This window comes from Crocuta crocuta, unplaced genomic scaffold (genome assembly GCF_008692635.1).
Source record: "Crocuta crocuta isolate KB4526 unplaced genomic scaffold, BGI_CrCroc_1.0 scaffold317, whole genome shotgun sequence".
Classification (NCBI taxonomy): Eukaryota; Metazoa; Chordata; class Mammalia; order Carnivora; family Hyaenidae; genus Crocuta; species Crocuta crocuta.
In genome coordinates this window covers 1,378,619-1,398,328 of record NW_027530984.1, presented here as the reverse complement: position 1 = coordinate 1,398,328, position 19,710 = coordinate 1,378,619, and the positions used below count along the sequence as shown (strand labels likewise).

General features: G+C 35.3%; 1 protein-coding gene across 5 annotated transcripts in view; it reads right to left on the bottom strand.

Annotated features, from left to right (window-relative positions):
* PPFIA2 (PPFI scaffold protein A2) overlaps positions 1-19,710 on the bottom strand; it is a 471,655-nt gene that overhangs the window by 53,095 nt on the left and 398,850 nt on the right. For all 5 annotated transcript variants that reach the window (XR_013336610.1, XM_077770196.1, XM_077770197.1 and 2 more), the window contains exons 20-21: positions 17,713-17,867; positions 7,870-7,963 (exon numbers count right to left, since the gene is read on the bottom strand). Coding sequence is in view for 4 of the 5 variants with exons in the window: in XM_077770196.1 (XP_077626322.1) it covers positions 7,870-7,963; positions 17,713-17,867 (249 nt within the window). In the remaining variant the exon portion in view is untranslated. The remainder of the gene's footprint in view (positions 1-7,869; positions 7,964-17,712; positions 17,868-19,710) is intronic.

Sequence of the window (19,710 nt, the reverse complement as noted above, 5' to 3'; positions counted from 1 at the left end):
AAACAGAAGCCCTAGGGGCACCTGGGTGGCTAAGTCAGTTAAGCTTCCGGCTTTGGCTCGGGTCATGATCTCACAGTCCATGAGTTCGAGCCCTGCATAAGGCTGTGTGCTGACAGCTCAGAGCCTGGGGCCTACTTCAGATTCTGTGTCTCCCTCTCTCTCTGCCCCTCCCCACTCATGCTTGCATGCTTGCTCTGTCTCTCAAAAATAAATAAATGTTACTTCTCCAAAGAGGACATCCAGATGGCCAACAGACACATGAAACGATGCTCAGCATCCCTCCTCATCAGGGAAATACAAATCAAAACCACACTGAGATACCACCTCACGCCAGTCAGAGTGGCTAAAATGAGCAAATCAGAGAACTCTAGATGCTGGCGAGGATGTGGAGAAACGGGCACCCTCCTACACTGTTGGTGGGAATGTAAACTGGTACAGCCCCTCTGGAAAACAGTGTGGAGGTTCCTCAGGAAACTAACAATAGAACTCCCCTATGACCCAGCAATAGCACTGCTAGGAATTTACCCAAGGGATACAGAAATGCTGATGCATAGGAGCACATGTACCCCAATGTTCATAGCAGCACTCTCCACAATAGCTAAAACATGGAAAGAGCCTAAGTGTCCATCAACAGATGAATGGATCAAGAAGATGTGGTTTATCTATACCATGGAATACTACATGGCAATGAGAAACAATGAAATCTGGCCATGTGTAGCAACATGGATGGACCTTGAGGGTGTTATGCTGAGCGAAATAAGTCAGGCAGAGAAGGACAAATATCATATGTTTGCACGTATAGGAGGATTAGGAGGAACTTGACGGAGGAACAAGGGGGAGAAGAAGGGCGGAAATGGTGGGGGAAAGGGAGAGAGGCAAACCATGAGAGACTCTTGAATGCTGACAAAAACTGAGGACTGATGGATGTGGGGGGAGGGGGGGATGGGCATGGAGGAGGACACTTGTGGGGATGAGCACTGAGTGTTATGTGGAAACTAATTTGACAATAAACTATTAAAAAATAAATAAATAAATAAATAAATAAATGTTAAAAAGATTTTAAAAAATAATAACAAAAGAGCAGCCCTATTCATTCTGATTTCTTTTCTTTCCTCTAAATAGGTAAAATATATCTAAATACAGTTATTAAAAAAACTTTGTGGGGTGCCTGGATGGCTCAGTTGGTTATGCATCCAACTTCAGCTCAGGTCATGATCTCAAGGTTCATGGGTTTGAGCCATACATTTGGCTCTCTGCTGTCAGCTTAGAGCCTGGAGCCTGCTTTGGATTCTGTGTCTCCCTCTCTTTGTGCCCTTCCCCCACTCATGGTCTGTCTCTGTCTCTCTCAAAAATGAATAAACATTAAAAAATAAAAAAAAAAACACTTTGAATTTCCTTAGCTTTATTTTTCCTAAAAAAAGAAATCAATGTATTTTGGCCTTTAGCCTTCAGATATCATTATTTTCTTATTTTAGGGAATTTTTACAATTGTCCACACTTGGAGCCAGACAGGGATACATAGACTCAGATGGCAAGGGAATGACAGCTCTAGCTCAGTGCAGGCAGAGAAGACATACTTGTGAAGTTTCGAGTAGGAAATCGAGATACATTTTCCCAGAGAAATATTGACAACATTAGGTTTAGGTTCTAAAGTATTTTACTTTGGTAGGTCCTTTTGAGTTGAGTCCCCATAATGTTCTCCTGCAGTCATGTCTGTATGAAATAAACCTATGACTATAACTGATTGATCCAAGTACAAATATCTGTTCTACACTGAGCCAATCACATGCTTTCAACCAGTAATTTACAATTTTGAATGAGGTGAAACAGAAAATATGAGTTCTTAGGGTGCCTGGTGGCTCAGTCAGTTAAGTGTCTGACTTTGGCTCAGGTCATGATCTCGCGGTTTGTGAGTTTGAGCCCCACATTGGGCTCTGTGCTGTCAGTGCAGAGCCTGCATTGGATCTGCTCTCTCCCTCTCCCTGCCCTTCCCATGTGAGCTCTCTCTCTCTCAGAAAGAAATAAACACTAAAAAAAGAAGAAAATATGAATTCTTGACAACACGNTCTGCTCTCTCCCTCTCCCTGCCCTTCCCATGTGAGCTCTCTCTCTCTCTCTCTCTCTCTCTCTCTCAGAAAGAAATAAACACTAAAAAAGAAGAAAATATGAATTCTTGACAACACTCTACAGAAATATTTCATAATCTCATATTGTTGAAATTTTGGAGGAGTCCTGGGTCTGTTGTTTCTGAAATCTCTGATACTCTAATAACCTACCATGAATTCTCACTTTTGCTTGAATCTAGTCAGATTCAATTCCTATAACAGGCTTTATAAAATAGACTTTTGAGGAGGAAGCAAAGACATTTACCTTTCATTTATATAGCACTACTTCGATGGGAAAATATATTCAAATCTTCCAACACATGTCTTACAAATTAACCTTTGGAATGCAACTCATTTGTAAGTTTAACTTGGCACACAGACACTTAATAAATATTTATTAAATGAGAGAATGTTGTGGAATTTATGTGGTACCTTTAATTATGAATATTTTCAGTGATATTTATTTTACTTAGAGATATGCAAACTCTGAACCTTCCAAATGCCAAAGATTAAAAGTGCCATCTCAAAACACATTAAAGATTATGCACTGAAGAAGACCCTTAGGACTGCAATGGAAATAAATTAACTAAATCTATAGAGCTTCACTTTTATGTCTTTGAAGTTCTAACATAAAGATTCATTGGTAGTGATTAACTATGACTGCCATGCTTCAAGGATAAAACTGCTTCTCTGGAGGATGCTACTGATAGCTGAGTTGGAAAGTTAATTTCATTTTAATGATGTTGAAAAATTGATTTCAAATCCATATTCATTTAGCAATGATATCCTTTTGGAAGAATATAGCATATCCAACATAATAATATATTACCTATATTGTAACTAAAGAGTGAAAATGATAAATTAGTATATTAATATTTATATGGTATTTTTCAGTTTTGGTCTCAATTATGAAAGATTTTAGTATACATGTATGTTTCAAAAAATTATACAGTATAAAAATGCAGGAGGAAAATTAGCAGGTCAAAATTAGGATAAAGACTTCAGAACATATATATCTAGTGATATATATACATTCACAGGATATTCTGTCAATTTTAATATGTTCACTGACTACCAAGAACTGTCATGAAAGTTAGGTGTATTACTATTGAAACAGCAAGTTCATCTTTAATCTCAAAAGTCTGTAAAATAGAGTTGAGCCTAAAAATGAATTTTTATTTTGTCAATACATGTAAAACAGTCCAGATTAACATGTCTTCAGATTGAAACTATAAAGTAAAAATACGAAACAAAAAATATTTGAATGGAAACATGCTTATGATATTTCTGAACCCCAAAGAGAAAAATCTTAACATGTTCAGAGAGAAATGGAGAAGAAACTCTACATGTTATATACAAAAGTGACAATTAATTAACATTGGATATAACTAGAAGTGAGAAGAGGAGTAGCTTTAAAGTTTGAAGGGAAAATTACTTTAAACCAATAGTTTTATACTTCTGGCCATTATCAACTAATTTTATTTTATTTTTTTTTAATTATTTTTATTTATTTATTTATTTATTTATTTTTAAATTTTTTTTAATTTTTTTATTTTATTTTATTTTTTTACAAATAGTTTATTGTCAAATTAGTTTCCACATAACNCACATTATCAACTAATTTTAGATGTAGCTGTATTTCCAGATCTCTAAGGACTCAGGAAAGTTGCCACAAGCCCAACATTTCTAGAGATGGTGATATGGGAAATTGTCAGCTAAATATGTTCCAGGAAAATAAAGACAAGAAATATGATGAGATATGAATACAAATACACTAACATTGATACTTTAAAAACTCTTTTAGATGCTAATGACCTAAACTTTCATCTCCTTCCCTGTGAATTTATAGTCCTTGATTCTAGAGAGACACATTTACAAAATCATAATGTTGTAGAGGCTATTTTTAATGAGAAGTGGGGATTATACTTGTGTGTCTTGGAAGCCTGTGACAACCTCACTTTTTCTGTGTCAGGTAAGTATGTTGAATTTTGGGCTTCAGTTTTAGGAACCCCCCCTTTTTATTTGCCATGTACTTAAGTCATATTCTAACAGTTTGGTAATAAAGCTGACAGTTTTAGCTCTAATTGTGACTCCTTTGTCTATCATCAAATAGGTTCTCAAGTTGGAATATGTTGTACACTTGAAACTAATATAATATTTTATGTTAATTATACTTCAATAAAAATATTATGCTCAGATGAAACAATGAAAAGAAAATCAGGTTTTTATGAGCCAGACCATGTAAGTTTGTGACCTTGCAACAGTTAACTTTTGTATTTGTGTGGCTGACTTCAGTTGGTCATCTTGAGCAAGTAACTGTAGGTTTTAGATTAAAACATTGGCTAGAGAGCTAAGAAAGGGAAATAGGTTCTTAAATATCAGGGTGACAGTTAGAAAAGGGAAGAGGTGAAATTCTCAGGTCTAGTTGCTCATAATATGAATGTTAGAAATGGTAATGCCATTTAGTATGTGTTAAGTCAGAGAAGGTGCCTGGAGTCCACTGAAACCAGACAAAGGATGATGGACAAGATCTCAGAGAGCAGTAACACTCCAGAAGAGCCAACATCAAGAAAACTATAAGAATCACAAATTTAATATGAAGAGAACATATTGAGAGTATTAAGTGACTCAGCGCTTAAATATTAGGAGAGCTATACCGTGAGGCTACAGAAAAACTGGTCAAATTTTAGTGGGGAAGACCAGTAAATATTCTTTACTCAAAGAATTACTAGATAAGTTTCAGTTTGACAGAATCATTGTAGGTATTTACTGTACCCTCTATAAACCTGCTGGAACAATGAATACAATTAAAGCTTTAAAGGAAAGTGCAGCAAAGATAAGGCATAGTAAAAGCAAACCAGGCAGAACAATAGTAGAGCGACTTCAGGCCTGGGTGAGATGGTGTTCTGATGGGATAGCACCTGAGTGGTAACTCAGATTACCCAACTCAGGAAGGGAAAGGTTGGCAAGATTTTCTTGAACAGTGGGTGCTTCAGCAGATCAAGTATTGTGCTGTTCCTATTTCTGATCATAGGAAAATAACTAGAAATATAAGAAAAACAAATGCCTACATCACAAAGTAAAGTAAAAGTAGAATGAAGTAGGGACACAGATCCAGTAAGCTGTTCTAACCTATGTATGTTTAATATACTGGGTGGCAAATGTGCCTCAAATTAGACCTTTGTTTGAGAACGCCAACATTACAGATTTCTGAACTTTGCAAGAATTTGGACTATTTTGCATGCTGTTCTCTGTAAGTATCTCCCACATATGGTTTTAAAAATAATGTGTCATAACTAACTTCTTTAGATAAGATTTCTCTCAATTAAATTTAAATCCACAGATTGTCAACTGTAGATACCCGATATGCTTGTAGAGTTGAAAATAAGATTTTTCTTCAGCTCTGCTTATTCTCATTGAGACCAAGTAAGCTCTGATAGGAATTTTGGGGCAGCGAACATAGGTCTTAAATACTTCATCCTAGAAACATCATTTGGCTCGGTCAATGGATAGAATGTAGATAAACAATTGGTAAGAAGCCACAGTCGTTGCGACTATGCACATAAACCTATAATTGTTCAACCTTTTGAAAGAAATTGTTCTGTTTTTCTTTCTGTTATTTGAATTTTTTCTCCATCTTGAAAGATAATAAACATGAAATAATTTATTTTGTCTAGCTTATAAAACTCATTATATGAGATTTTGGTAATCCAGAAAGTAAGGCATGGTGTCATCCAAGTCCTGAGTAAGTATTAGCATTTACATACATCTCATAAATACTGGTTACCTATTTATACACATGGAATAATCAGTAATACCAGAAATACTCCTGTCCTTCTATCAATCAACTCTGCCTTGTCTTGTTGGATCCATTTTAACCCAAATACTACTATTCTATGAGAAATGTTATTATTATAAAATTTTCTTACTATTCTTCTTAATATTAAAGACAAGTAGTTTATTTAACACATTATAAAATTATAATTTGGCCAAAACATATTGCAAAAATAAAACTCAAAAATCAAGTACAGTAAAATCTTCAAAGTAAGTCCAGAATTAAAATTGGTTTCTGACTATGAGGGTAGTCAGGATTTGAGAAATAATTCCATAAAGTTAACATTAAGTCAATCCAATAGTAAAAGATAAAATTTAAATATACTATTGTTTAAATCTTGCATAATTGGAAGGTTTAATTTTAGTGATTGTTGAAAAGGACATTTAATTTGGTTCCATAAACAACCAATGAACTATGTGGTTTGCCTCAATATCATCCTTGTATCCAATGTGAAAACAGGCCAAATTGCCATTATATGTAAATATTTCATTACAGGGGAAATGAAAATTAACTTTTAAGTGAAATAAAACAAGTTCATTAGCCAGGCTGGGCTTTCATTATTCTTATTCCTTTAGAATTAAAGTAATTTTGAATAAATAAAATTGAGAATTCTTTATACTTGAAATAAATTTTAAAGAGTCTATCAAAAGAGACAATTTTTTACAAGAATGTTTCCTCAATATATAGCCATAAAACTGAATAAAACATTCCTTGATAGTAATAAATAAAGTTAAGAGATTTTAAACAGATTTTGATAATATTTAATTATACTTGTGAGTGATCAGTAATAAAAAAAGAAATATCTACTAGTATTGAATGGGACTGAGCATTTGGTGTGTATTCAAGAAATAATATTCTCAAGGTCATTTTTTTACTCCACAGTATTTCTATTAAATTTGGATATACATGTATATATAAATTTAATATAATACAAATTTGGAGACATATATAGACTTGTAGAAAGTCTATGTAGAAAATAATTGGGCTAGTGAGCTCTTCTACAACTTGTAAGTTTGTATTTCCTCATTATTAGTAAACATCTGTAAAGAAAACAAGAAGAAAAAATATGAAGTAAATTGATTATCCCAAATGTTATAACCCTATGAGCATATCTGTTACCATAATGATGACTACAGCAATGAATATTATTTCCTAGGAAAGAAGGTAAACATAAAAAATACAAACACAATGTAATAAGTATATTGGAAGGAGGTAAGGAAAAGAAGTAACCAATCAATAGATTCTGGAATGGAGAAATCCTTTGGCGTTTAAAGAACATGTTCTATAGGTACTAGTTCATTGCTGCAAATGTTACTTTCTATCTTAAAAATATGTTATTTATGGACCCACTAGCTTTCTAACAGCTGCTAAGACTCAACATTTGCCAATTTTGCAAGTCATTTAAATGTTGCATATTATATATGTGAATGAAAAGATACACTATCAGTTTCCTGCCAGATGCAAAACAATCTGCTCTGGGTCTAAAATAGGTTTATGTTCAATCAGTCAGGGAAATATTCTTTTAAATACTCCAGTGTAAGAGAAGATGTTTTAATTTTCAGAGGAAACACAAAGTTGGATGGTATATGCTCCCTTTTTATCATACTAATTCAGCACTAAATTTTGCATCAAATAGATTATCACATACTTACAAGGCTACATTTAAATATTTTAAATACATATGAGTTTTGCAATCAATGCATTGGTCTCTTAGAAGAAACTGTCAATTTCTACCAAACATCAGAGTTTTGGACATCTATTTCAAACTGTAGCTCAGTAGAACCAGAAAACTCCAGCACTGAGTAGTCATAGGGAATACGAGAACAACAGTGGCCTTAGTCTATTGTTTCCAACAACCGTCTTTTTGATTCCCCACAAATGATAAAAAGTACAAGTTAGAAAATGGAGGAAGAAAATCTCCAAACCTACTTTTTCTTCAGTCTTCTATCCTTCTCAGCTTGAGTTCCAAGTTTGCCCAACCCCAGGGACTCCTGAGCAGCAGCTTCAGTCTCCATAAATCCTCCTGCGAAGAAGTAACTATTCATATTAGGTTGGATACATTGGGTCAATTCTGAAAATAATTTTTTTTAAGTTATTTGATCAACTGTTCAGTATCACATACTCTTTTTCTTTTTTAGATCGTCCTTATATTGCTAATCCAACATTCATAAAATGGCATGGGTACATAAATGAACGTACACTGAGAGAATGAAAAGGGGAGGTAACTATTCACCTACTATTTACACCACCAGCAACATAATACATAATCTATGGAATATACAGTCCATGGAACATACAAGCTTCAAGGTCTCTTTTTCTTCTTATGAAAAAGGAGAGCACATATCTGTGTAGTGCATGAGATTTTATTTCAACATTTGAAATTTGACATATTTGATACATAATGGGATAAATGATAGCCCTATGAACACAATTGGGTGCATGTCTTCAAGTCTAAATCAAGAGAATATAGAGGCATTTGCTGACTTCTAAAGATTTTTCATAGCCTGCTTCTGGCATCCTCTTTTCCTCACCTGGCTGACTCCTTCATCCTTCAGTATATGCCTTACTTCCAGAACTTCATATGTTCTGGCAGGTTTGTTTTGTTTTGTAAAATTTATAATTATATCTGAAAAAAAAAAAATCCCTGTATCTTCAAAAGATCTTAGTAAGAATGGTTTTTACCCAGCAAGCCACTAATTATTTGGTATAGTATCATTTTTATTAGTGTTGAAAAATATGTAATATACATAACCTTCCAAGGAAAGGAAGAAAAAAGAAAAGTATGTTGGGCATCAAACAGAATTACCCATTTTACAATGGAATTCATTCATTCAGGGTCCATAAACATATAGTTAATTCATAAATTCTTTGTTACAGTTTGAAAACTGAGAACTTAATCCTGGACTCTGTTTTGTTTTTGGCATTTACTATATGCAAAAAACATGAAGTCAATATAAATGAAAAAATGTTCACTATTTTCAAGTGAGTTAAGTACATATATTTTTTAAATGAAAGAGATTTCAATTCCAGTTAAGCACAAGATTAGGTAGAAAGAATTAAGCTAATACTAACTTTTACAAAGACTACTACTACTACTACTCCTCCTCCTAAACACACACACACACACACCACACACACACACCACCAATATATCAATAAATAAAATTATTGAAGACAATTTTACTCTTCTGTCACTGTAATTTCCTGACTTCACATTTTCAGAGCTTGACCAGGTTATGTTTTCTCTAGTGAAAAGAAATACCTTATTAAAGTGTCAGTGACAAATTGTGTTGTTACTGTTTTTCATAATTTATTTTAGCAAATAATTTGTAATACTCAATGCTATTGATTCTGGAGCATTGGAATAAATGTTAATCTCATAGCGTAGTAACTGTTAACAAACTGTATAATTGTAATACAGTCCTCTTTAATTGAAACATATTGATTGCTATCTAGATCTAATCAATAATTTTGAGTTCAGGGACAAAAATTTATTTTATTCAATTATGCACATGTGCAACTAATACTTAAAAATTTTTATTATGAAAGAATTTTATTGTTGGTACCATTGGGAAAGTCATCCAGTAGCTGACTGAAGGACTCTTGGGGGTCATTTTTAAATGTGGGATTTTCCATTTATTCACAGTATGTGAATATTTTATTTCTTTCATCAGTGTACTTGCCTTATATAATTATTATTATATAATATAGTCCAAATATAATTATGGACTTGCCATAAATTATTATTCACAGACTACAAGTAACAAAATTGTTTTCCTGAAATGGAAATGAAAATGAATGATTCCCTTAAATGTTACAAAATTCTAGATCAGATGGGGACAAACAGATTGATGAAGTAGATCCATTAAATAAACAATGAGACATTTCAACCACCAAGTGGTTGTATGAATCAGGAGTTTGATTTTTTTCTGAGCAAAGAAGAATATCTAAATTATCATTTAAATGTTTTCAAGAACCCAATATTTTAATTAGCAAAAATAACATAAAAAAAGCTCTGGGAGAGAAAGAAAGCTCTAGAAGAATATTGTTGAGTCAAAACTAGACCCTGGAAAATAGATATTAGAATTGTTTCTCATAAATAAAACCATAAAAAAAAGCAGGAAGAGCTTGGAAATACTCTGAATACTTCAAAATCTAATATCCTTTGAATAGAGCACTTGATAGAGAATTATGGCTACATCCTATTTCAAAATGCCAATAGAAAATGACACTTATGGTCATAGTAGGTACAACTATTTTTAAGCATCACATGCAGGACGGTACCCTTAAGCAAGAGCAAAAGTCTAGTCACATGTATGTTTTCAGCCCAGTTAAAACATTTCTGGATAGAACTGATCCATCCAATTTCAGATTCTGGCTACTGGTAAGGATGATCTCAGCCAAACCAGCTTAGGAACTCTTATTTTATGAATGATTATCTAAATCTGGAGAGAGTCTGCCTCATTCTTGCCCAGCTGGTAGTGAGTTCATACGGCTGTGTGGATTTTCGGAATGTCTACCTATTTATCTATACCAATATTTTAATATACCAGTCATACAAGGGTTTGAAGCACTTGAAATGTGACTAGTGCAAATTAAGTGTTGCAAGTATAAAACACATATGATTTTGAAAATGTAGTGCAAAAAAAGAATATATCTAATTTTATATTGATTACATGTTAAAATACTTCTGATATATAGACAAATAATTATTGAGATTTATCTCACCTCACTGGTCTCCTTTTACTTTCATAATGTTATATATGATATTCAAATTTACGGGTTGAATTACATTTCTGTTGGGCAGCTCTATATATCCCGGCGGTTCTAAACTGCAGACAGTACCAATACCCAGAAGAAATATGAATATTTGTGTATGTTGGTTGGAGGAGAGAAACACATATTCAGATGTCACGGTGACTGCAAAGGGCAACTGATAGATACTGGGCAGAGAACAAGGATTCTAAGCATTCCTAAATAAGAAAATCCTTTAATGTGTCCTTTACATCCAAGAGTGCCCCTGATATGAAACACCTAGCCTGTGGAGGCTAGGGGTTACTTACTCTTCAGGAGGTCTTCTAGGAGTATGAAGCGCATATCATCAGCCCCACCCGTTCATGGCATGAGGTACTCAGGAATACAAGGGGTGAGTTTCATCATTCAGTGGATTACTTAGATAATAAATTGCTTATCACTTTGCCAATAGCCATCCTAGTATTTCTGCAGGCAAATGCCAAGTCCAAATCCTTGCCGTCAATGAAGTTCTCTGTGCTGTCACTAAGCATACTTACTTTGGTGAGGTCTTTCAGGCATTGAAATTGTTGGACACAGGTCCACTCCTGTGGATGTGGGTATTCCACTAAAGTGTTTTTTTCTAGCTTCGTTTCTACATAAACGTTTTGAATAACTCAAATCAGCATGACAACGATCTGGTAGTCCAACATCATACAATATCATTCTATAAAGCAGGAGTGAGTAATTGTCAGATCACCCTTTTGGAAACAGAGTTAGGCTACTGTCCCAGAGCAACCTTATGGGTGTAAGTCTGGGCTCTCTGGGATATCTGGTTGACCCCAAGCATGAGGTAGAGAGTCAGTGTGCACTCTGAAGGGGAGAAACAGGGACTCAAATCCATATGGTTTGGTTGGATCAGGCACCATGCCCAGATGGCACAGCTTCCCTGGTTTGTCCTAGGGTCTGAAAGGAAAATTAAAAAAAAAAAAAAAAAAATCAGTGCTTCCGATGACTGGACCCACACAGATCCAAATCTTGGCTAATAGTCCTGCCCAGATAGCTCTGCCAGCCCCAGTCTCTCCCAGGCACCAGAAAGGATGACAGAAAATTCCAAGGAAAGTATTGCAAAGTACGAGGCTTCCTAAGACCCAGACCAAGGAATTCAGAAAAGGACCCTCATATACCTGGATCTATGAATGGTACTGGTTTGAGCCTTCTGTTCATCCAGACTGTAAGGGCAAATATCTCTATGTTTCTTGGCTCTTAGATGCCATTCAAAATAATTTATTTCATGTTGGCCCTTGAGGTACAAGACTGTAGGAATTTCTAGCCAAAACCCACATTGCAGGGTCTGTGCCTCTCCATTTGTCCAATAGAAGAATGTATTTAACAAGGGGCTTCTTACTCCAGAGAGATTAAGATTGCAATCTGTTGCCCACTGGTGACTTCATCTCTTCTTTCATCTGATCTCTCTTCAGTATTAAAACCATAGCATTCACTTGGATTTAAACACACTTTGAGTTTATAAATGGTTACTTCTTTGCTCTGTATCTGTTAGTCTGTTAGCTCTCTGAATAACACACCTCGATACAGGGCCTGGCTCATAAAGGGTACATGATAAATGCTCTCATAACTGAAGCTAAATAGTGCTTTCTTCACAAAAGGCCCTTTTACCATGCAGAGTATGAGTCATCTCTAATAGATACTTTGTGGAATTTATATTGTATCTGTTGGCTCCATTGCATCTAGGAACAATGTAAATTTGGGAGTAAAGGCCAGCACAAGCCACACAAATTTTATGTGTAGAAAGGTGCTTGCCAAATAATCCTGGTGCAATGTTGATGCTGTTTTTGTCATTATGAAGTTATTTTCTTCATTATGCTGATTACAGTAGGTCAAGGAGTTCAGGCAACTATAATACAATCTGTCAAATGACCATAAAGGAAACAATTGCAATTCAGTAGGCAAAAAATTCTCTAGGAAATGTATTTATTTATATTATTTATGTATTTATTTATACATTTATGTGTTTATTTTTACTTAGTGATACATGTATTTTATACATTAGTAATTGTGGACACTGCCTCTTCAATTTAATATATTTTTTCTTTTTTACTGTTTTCATTTTCATAGATTTGTCACATTTGGTTCTACTGGATCAAATCTCTATTCTTAAAAATCTCTTTGATTTCTGTTGTCATCTCTTACAGTGTCCGTCAATGGCCTCTTTTCCTAAATTTTTAATGTTTATTTTATTTTTCAACATTTATTAATTTTGAGAGAGAGACAGATAGAGCTCATCTAGAGGAGGGGGGAGACAGAGAGGGAGACACAGAATACAAAGCAAGCTCCAGGCTCTGAGGTGTCAGCACACAGCCTGATGCAGGGCTCGAACTCATGAATGGTGAGATCGTGACCTAAGCCAAAGTTGGATGCTTAACCAACTGAGCCACCCAGGTGCCCCTAGTGTTTATTTTATTTTTGAGGAGTGTGAGAGAGAGCAGAGGGCAAGTGGGGAAGGGGCAGAGAGAGACAGAGACGTAGAATCTGAAGTAGGCTCCAGGCTCTGAGCACAGAGTCTGATGCAGGGCTCGAACTCAAAACTGTGAGGTCATGACCTGAGGCTAAGTCAGACACTTAACTGACTAAGCCACCTAGACACCCCAGTGGCCTCTTTTCTTTTCCCTTATCATTCAGTGTTAACATCAGTTAGGATGGTCATGTGTGTTTTGTTCTTTTTTTCTTTATAGTCATTATAACTGGAGTTCTCTGATGACCTGGGAGAGCTGGTATTTCCCTAGGTAGTAAATCAAAGAATCTGTTAAGATCATATGTAGAGATATTTTGAACCCTCCATAACTGAGTTTTTGAGATAATTTTTAGGAATAACACTTTTTTTTCATTTGTGGTTCCTATCCATATCAATAATCCATAAATCAGATAGCTATGCTATTGAAATATTCATGTCAAGTGACTAGGGATGTACTGACCAAGGACAGAGTGAATCCTAATTAGGCCATTAGAAACCTTGATCCAAGGTGTCATATTGCACTTACTAGCACTATAATAGGAGGATTATTCAACCAGTTACAAGCCTCACTGAATTTTCCATCACCCAGGCCCCACTGTGACATCTTGTCCACAGGGATGCCATGAGTCACAGCTCACCCACTGCCTTTCCTGTTCTCTTACTGAGTAACTTTGTTGAAGAAACAAATGAGTGTCATTTGACAGTTATTTTTAACACACTTTAATTTGTTTTGCTTCAAAATCGGTTAATGCCTTCAGATAAAATTAAAAGGCAAGGCAGTCAGGATTCCAACAATTGATGTATAGTCATAGATTGTGGGGTTCACACCCTTTTTCCCTAGCGACACTGGTAGGATAGACAATGTAGCAGGTAAAATTTTTCTGGATCAAAAATATGTTGATGGTTTTGTTTTGTTTTTAATAAAAGGTTGGATATGCTTATGTACTCTTTCTTACTAAACTGAAAGTTGCTTGATGCCAACAGTTATGCTTTAGCCATTTTATTAAGGTTCATGATTGGTACTCTAAACTTAAAAGTGGCTCAATATATGCTTATTCACTCAAAGTAGGAAGACTATTTGTACATTAGTTTGATTCACCATGGTTAGGGGTTATTAATGCAGTCGCACTGACTGATCCATCGTACCTGAACTTTATCTTATAATCCTAGATTTTCAGATTATTATATAATGCAAACAACACCCTCTTTACCAATATTCTCCTCTGCAAACTATTAAAATTTCTCCTTTGTTGCTTATCATTCCTGATGGGACCAAGTGAACATTTTCATAGTTTTGTTTAGACAGTTTTCTTCCTACATACCGTATTTCATTTAGAATTATGTAACAGAACTATTCTCAGATTAATTTTTTCCCCTTATGAGCTAAACTCTTTAACTAAGAGTTCAAAATACTAGGACGTGGTCCAAAATTTCAAATTTGGTTCTTTGTGTCGCTCCCTGGTGGTCTAGTGATTAGGATTCGGCGCTCTCAAATTTGGTTCCTTGACACCATCATCCATCTACCATATTACTTACCATGCCATTTTTTTTCTATTTCTATTCTCATCGATAAAGAAAGAAAATTGGCAGTGACTGTATCTGAATTTTCCAGATCAAGGTATTAAGATAATAACCACTAGAGATGCTTTCTTAGCTTTTCTGATGCACAAAGCAGCACTAGTAGGTGGTAGTCCCTGGGTTTGATACGTTTTCACATTCTTCCTCTTACAACCTGGATACACCTTCCAAGACAAATGTAGACCTGAGTCCACATCCCTCAAACAAAGAACCAGTGGTGTCATGTACCATATTCTTTTGGGACAAATATGGTTTCTTAGAACCTACCTGTGCCTGTATTTTCTTCTTATTTACTCAAGTCTTATTTCCAGCAAAGACTTTTTATCTGTGGCTTCTCCAGGAGCTTGGATTCACCTTCAACATAGCTCCATAGAAATAGATATTTGTAACTGTCTTCCTCATCAGTATTGCAGTCCTTAGCATGCTTTTGATCCTGGCTTTGTTTATGTGGTAACTCTTTTGTTCTTCAGGGTAAAACAAAATTGCTCAGGGTTCAGAAATCTTCCCAGGGTGATGATATGATCATGGATAACTATTGCTAGTTTATGATTTGGATGGAGTTGATGACTGATTCCCTTTATATCTGGTCTGACATAGAGACACGCAGTTACTAAAAATGGGTAAGAAAGGCTAGGTTTCTAGAAGAATGTATATTTTTCTGGACTTTAAGTTATATTTTGGATACCTTAATTTTGACAGAATATTGTTAGCAAAATTTCTAACGATTCAGTAACTCTTCATCAAAGTTAAATTTGAAATAAAAATAGAAAAAAATCCAAAAGAGAAAGGTGATTGAATATATTTTAAAAGGGAAAAGTAAATTATAGATTCTAAAATGAATATATATGTTTAAATAAGAATAAATAAAATGATTACTATGTTATGAAAACAGTTTAAAATAACTATGCTATTGTGAATTACACTGTAATATATTGGCTATGACAAAAAATTTGGTAAAATTATAAATAGTTATCAAATAAAACATTCAAACAATGCCTTGACATGCATATTTTACATCTAAAAAATAATCATCTTCTATCTTCTTTCCTTATGCAATAATTTTTTTAATAGCCTAAGGAGTTTCTCTCCTGAGAAACAGAAGTCTGAAGAAGATTTAATGCACCTGCTGAGTAACATTTAGTCACACAGCTGGCTGGACTTTAGTTTCCCATGGTTTCTGATGCTTTGTGTGGGTTTTACATTACGGAAGTTGAGAAAGGCACTTCTGAATATACTACATGTGTCCATCTGCAAACATAAATATTAGTTTCAGAAATGTTTTTGGTGCCAGGTCAGAAAAGTGAGCCAGGGATTGGAGCATTACTTGTAAGTAATCATTCTTTTATTTGGGAAACTAAAGAAAGTACTAAGAGATTTGTATTGTTCTATTCAGCATTTACCATTGGAGGTAGGAGCTAAATATTTTTTAATAGTTTAATTATATTTATAAGTTAAATAGGAAAAGATGGAAAAAAGAATTTTCAATCACAAATAACCAATATGATGAAAAGAGATTTCAGAAGAAAACATATAGGAACACACACACACACACACACACACACACACGCCAAGTGTATATTTACCTAGGGTCATTTCAAGTGTACTGATCTATCTATCTATCTATCTATCTATCTATTTTAAAGTTTATTTATTTATTTTGATAGAGACAGATAGCACACACAAGCGGGGGAAGGGCCAAAAGAGGAAAAGAGAGAGAATCCCAAGCACGCACTACACTGTTAGTGCAGCCCTCAATGCAGGGCTCGAACCTATGAACCATGAGATCATGACTTAGCCAAAATCAAGAGTTGGGCACTTAACAAACAGCCACCCAGGCATCCCCTTTATATATAGTTATTTACAATTTTTTTAATGTTTACTTATTTTTGAGAAAGAGAGAGAGAGACAGCACGAGTTTACTTATTTTTGAGAGGCAGAGAGAGAAGGAGACACAGAATCCAAAGCAAGCTCCAGGCTCTGAGCCATCACCACAGAGCCTGATACATGGCTCGAACTCATGGACCACGAGATTATGACCTGAGCTGAAGCTGGATGCTCAACCAACTGAGCCACTCAGGGGCCCCTAAACTTTATTTATTTATTTTGAGAGAGAGAGAAAGTGTGAGCCATGGAAGGGCACAGAGAAAGGGAGAGGGAGAATACCAAGCACTGAGAGCTCATTGCCCAACATGGGTTCAATCTCACAAATCAAACCATGAGATTCTGACCTGAGCAGAAATCAAGAGTCAGAAGCTTAACTGACTGAGCCAGCCAGGTGTCCCTGTACTGATGTATATTTTTATTCCATTAGTGACTAACAATAATTAACTAACACAATCCCTATTGCCCTATTCCTTCTTCTGTGCCCCACTTACATACTGTAGAATTTATTTTGTGGAAAGCTGTGATAGCTTTAAATAAAGAAAACTGTACTTTTTTGCTCTGAATATCATAATTATTTATTTTGGTTAAAAAGTATTATAGATTTTTTGAGGGCATCTCAATTTTTTTCAACAGAAAAGCTTTTATAGACATCTTTGCCTTAAGCGGCAGTATATTCAGTGGTTTTAAACACTTACACTAAGATGAATATTTCAGTTCTATAAATTACTAAGACATTGTTTATTCATCAATAAATAAGAATAGCAGTAATAACACTTGTCTCATAGAGACCTTGTGTCTATCAGAGTCAGTACTAAATAACATCTAGCTTTTCTTATTCAGAGGAATCAAAAGAATTGTACGTTTTACAATATTCTTCCCTTGTAAATTTGGTCAAACATTATTCAGCTAAATTGAATTTACAGAGCTGACTGAAAAAGGAAGTTTGTCAGGTAGGAAAAAGAAAAATGCAGATGAGAAATGAAATGAAAATGAGACAGACTCTCAGAAGTGAGTGGCAGTGGAAGGTCAAATTCATGCACACTTACGGAGCTGCCCAAGTCGGGCTTTTTCCTTTTTACCAAACAGACGTCCTATCGAAGACTTGATTCCTTTCTTCTTGGGGGCTTTGTGAAGAGAGTCTTGGCTGCTATTGGCACTGCCAAGCCCAAGGCTTTCTGGCTCAAGGGAGGCAGATAAACTACTGCAAAACACAAAAGAGGGCAGACTGCTCATCCACAAGGTACACAGAGTTGTTCCTTCATAAAGGGACAAATGAAAGAACAATTATTCTCTTCCTTTCCTCCTACATTTGCTCTTCATCATAGTGCATTTTTTTTTTCAGCCTTAGGGCCTTGGGCCTCCCAATTTTGTCTAGGAAAAAATGTTGTTCTACTTGATTTCCCCCATTATTTTCATGTAATCAACGAACATAGGCTGGCTTATCAAATGCATGTTAAATGCCCATCCATTATTTAGCAAGTAACCCTTGACCTACTTCTATCTCAGAGTATGTTTTTTTAGTCTTAAACATAATGACCTATGATAAGACATTTAAATTGAATTAACAGTGAAGTTTAAGCTGTTATTCCAGCCCACAGCTTTACCTGATTTTCTTCCAGCCATTTTTAATTAAAAAATGTTTATTTATTTTATATCTATTTTTAAAGTTTATTTATTTTGAAAGAGCAAGTGAGAGAGAATGTAAGCAGGGATAGAGAGAGGGAGAGAGAGAATCCCAAGAGGGCTCCACATTCAGCTCAGAGCCTGACAGTGGGGTCCAATTTCAGAAACCCTGAGATCACAACTTGAGCCAATATGAAGAGCCGAATGCTTAACCACCTGAGCCACCAGGTGCCCAGTAGCTAACTATAGATGCACAGATCAATTAACAAACAAGGCAGTAGCAAATGAAGTAGCTTGATCTCTTCCTTTAAGAGAGATTAATGAGCAGTGAGGAAACCAGAAAAGAGGCAAATTTTTAATGGTTAACTTAGTTTGTGAAAGAAGAAAAATCTTAACCAGAAAAAAATTCTAGTTGGTATTGGCAGATTGTCACTGTTTTTATGAGATGCCTATTTCTCTTTTTTATATTAAGTTTTTAATTTTAATTCCAACATAGTTAACATGCAGTGTTATATTAGCTTCAACAACTCTATGTGTTACTCAGTGCACCCTAAGTGTATTCTTTAATCCTTATCACCTATTTCACCCATCCTCCTACCCCTCCTCCTCTGGTAACCATCAGTTTGTTGTCTACAATTAAGAGCCTGTTTCTTGATTTGTGTCTCTCTTTTTGTCCTTTGGTCATTTTAGTGTGTGTGTGTGTGTGTGTGTGTGTACCCACTTGTTCTTTTTTTAAAATTAAAAACCATTCAAAATTTATTTATCTATTTTGAGAGAGAGAAGGAGAGAGTGAATAGGGGAGGGACAGAGAGAGAATCCTAACCAGGCTCCACACTCACCATGGAGCCCAACGTGGGGCCTGATCCCACAACCGTACCTTAATGACCTGAGCCATAATCAAGAGCCAACTGCTTAACTGAGCCACACAGGTGCCCCTTAAATGTTTCTTTGAGAGAGAGAGACAGAGAGAGAGCTCACCTGTGGGGCAAGGGCAGAGAGAGAGGGGGACAGAGGATCCAGAGTGGAATTTGCGCTGACAGCAATGAGCCTGATTCAAGGCTCAAACTCAGGAACCCTGAGATCATGACCTGAGTCGACTGAACCACCCAGGCACCCCAGTGCCACATTCATTTAATTTTAAATCATCTACATGGGATTTAAAAGCAAATACTCATGTGCTCTAGTGATCTCTTTGTTTTTTCTTATAGTTCTCAAGTATTCTTTTAGGTACATGATAAACTGAAATGATTTCCAAGCAGTTGCTCCGGACTCCATTCCTAGTCAATGTAACTGACACTGTATTAATAGGAGAGGTACAATAGATACATTGCTATCTATTCTAGAGCTGTTCATTTGACAACACCATGATGAATTACTTGACTTATTCATAGTCTTTAATGAGTTCACATTCTCTAAACTCC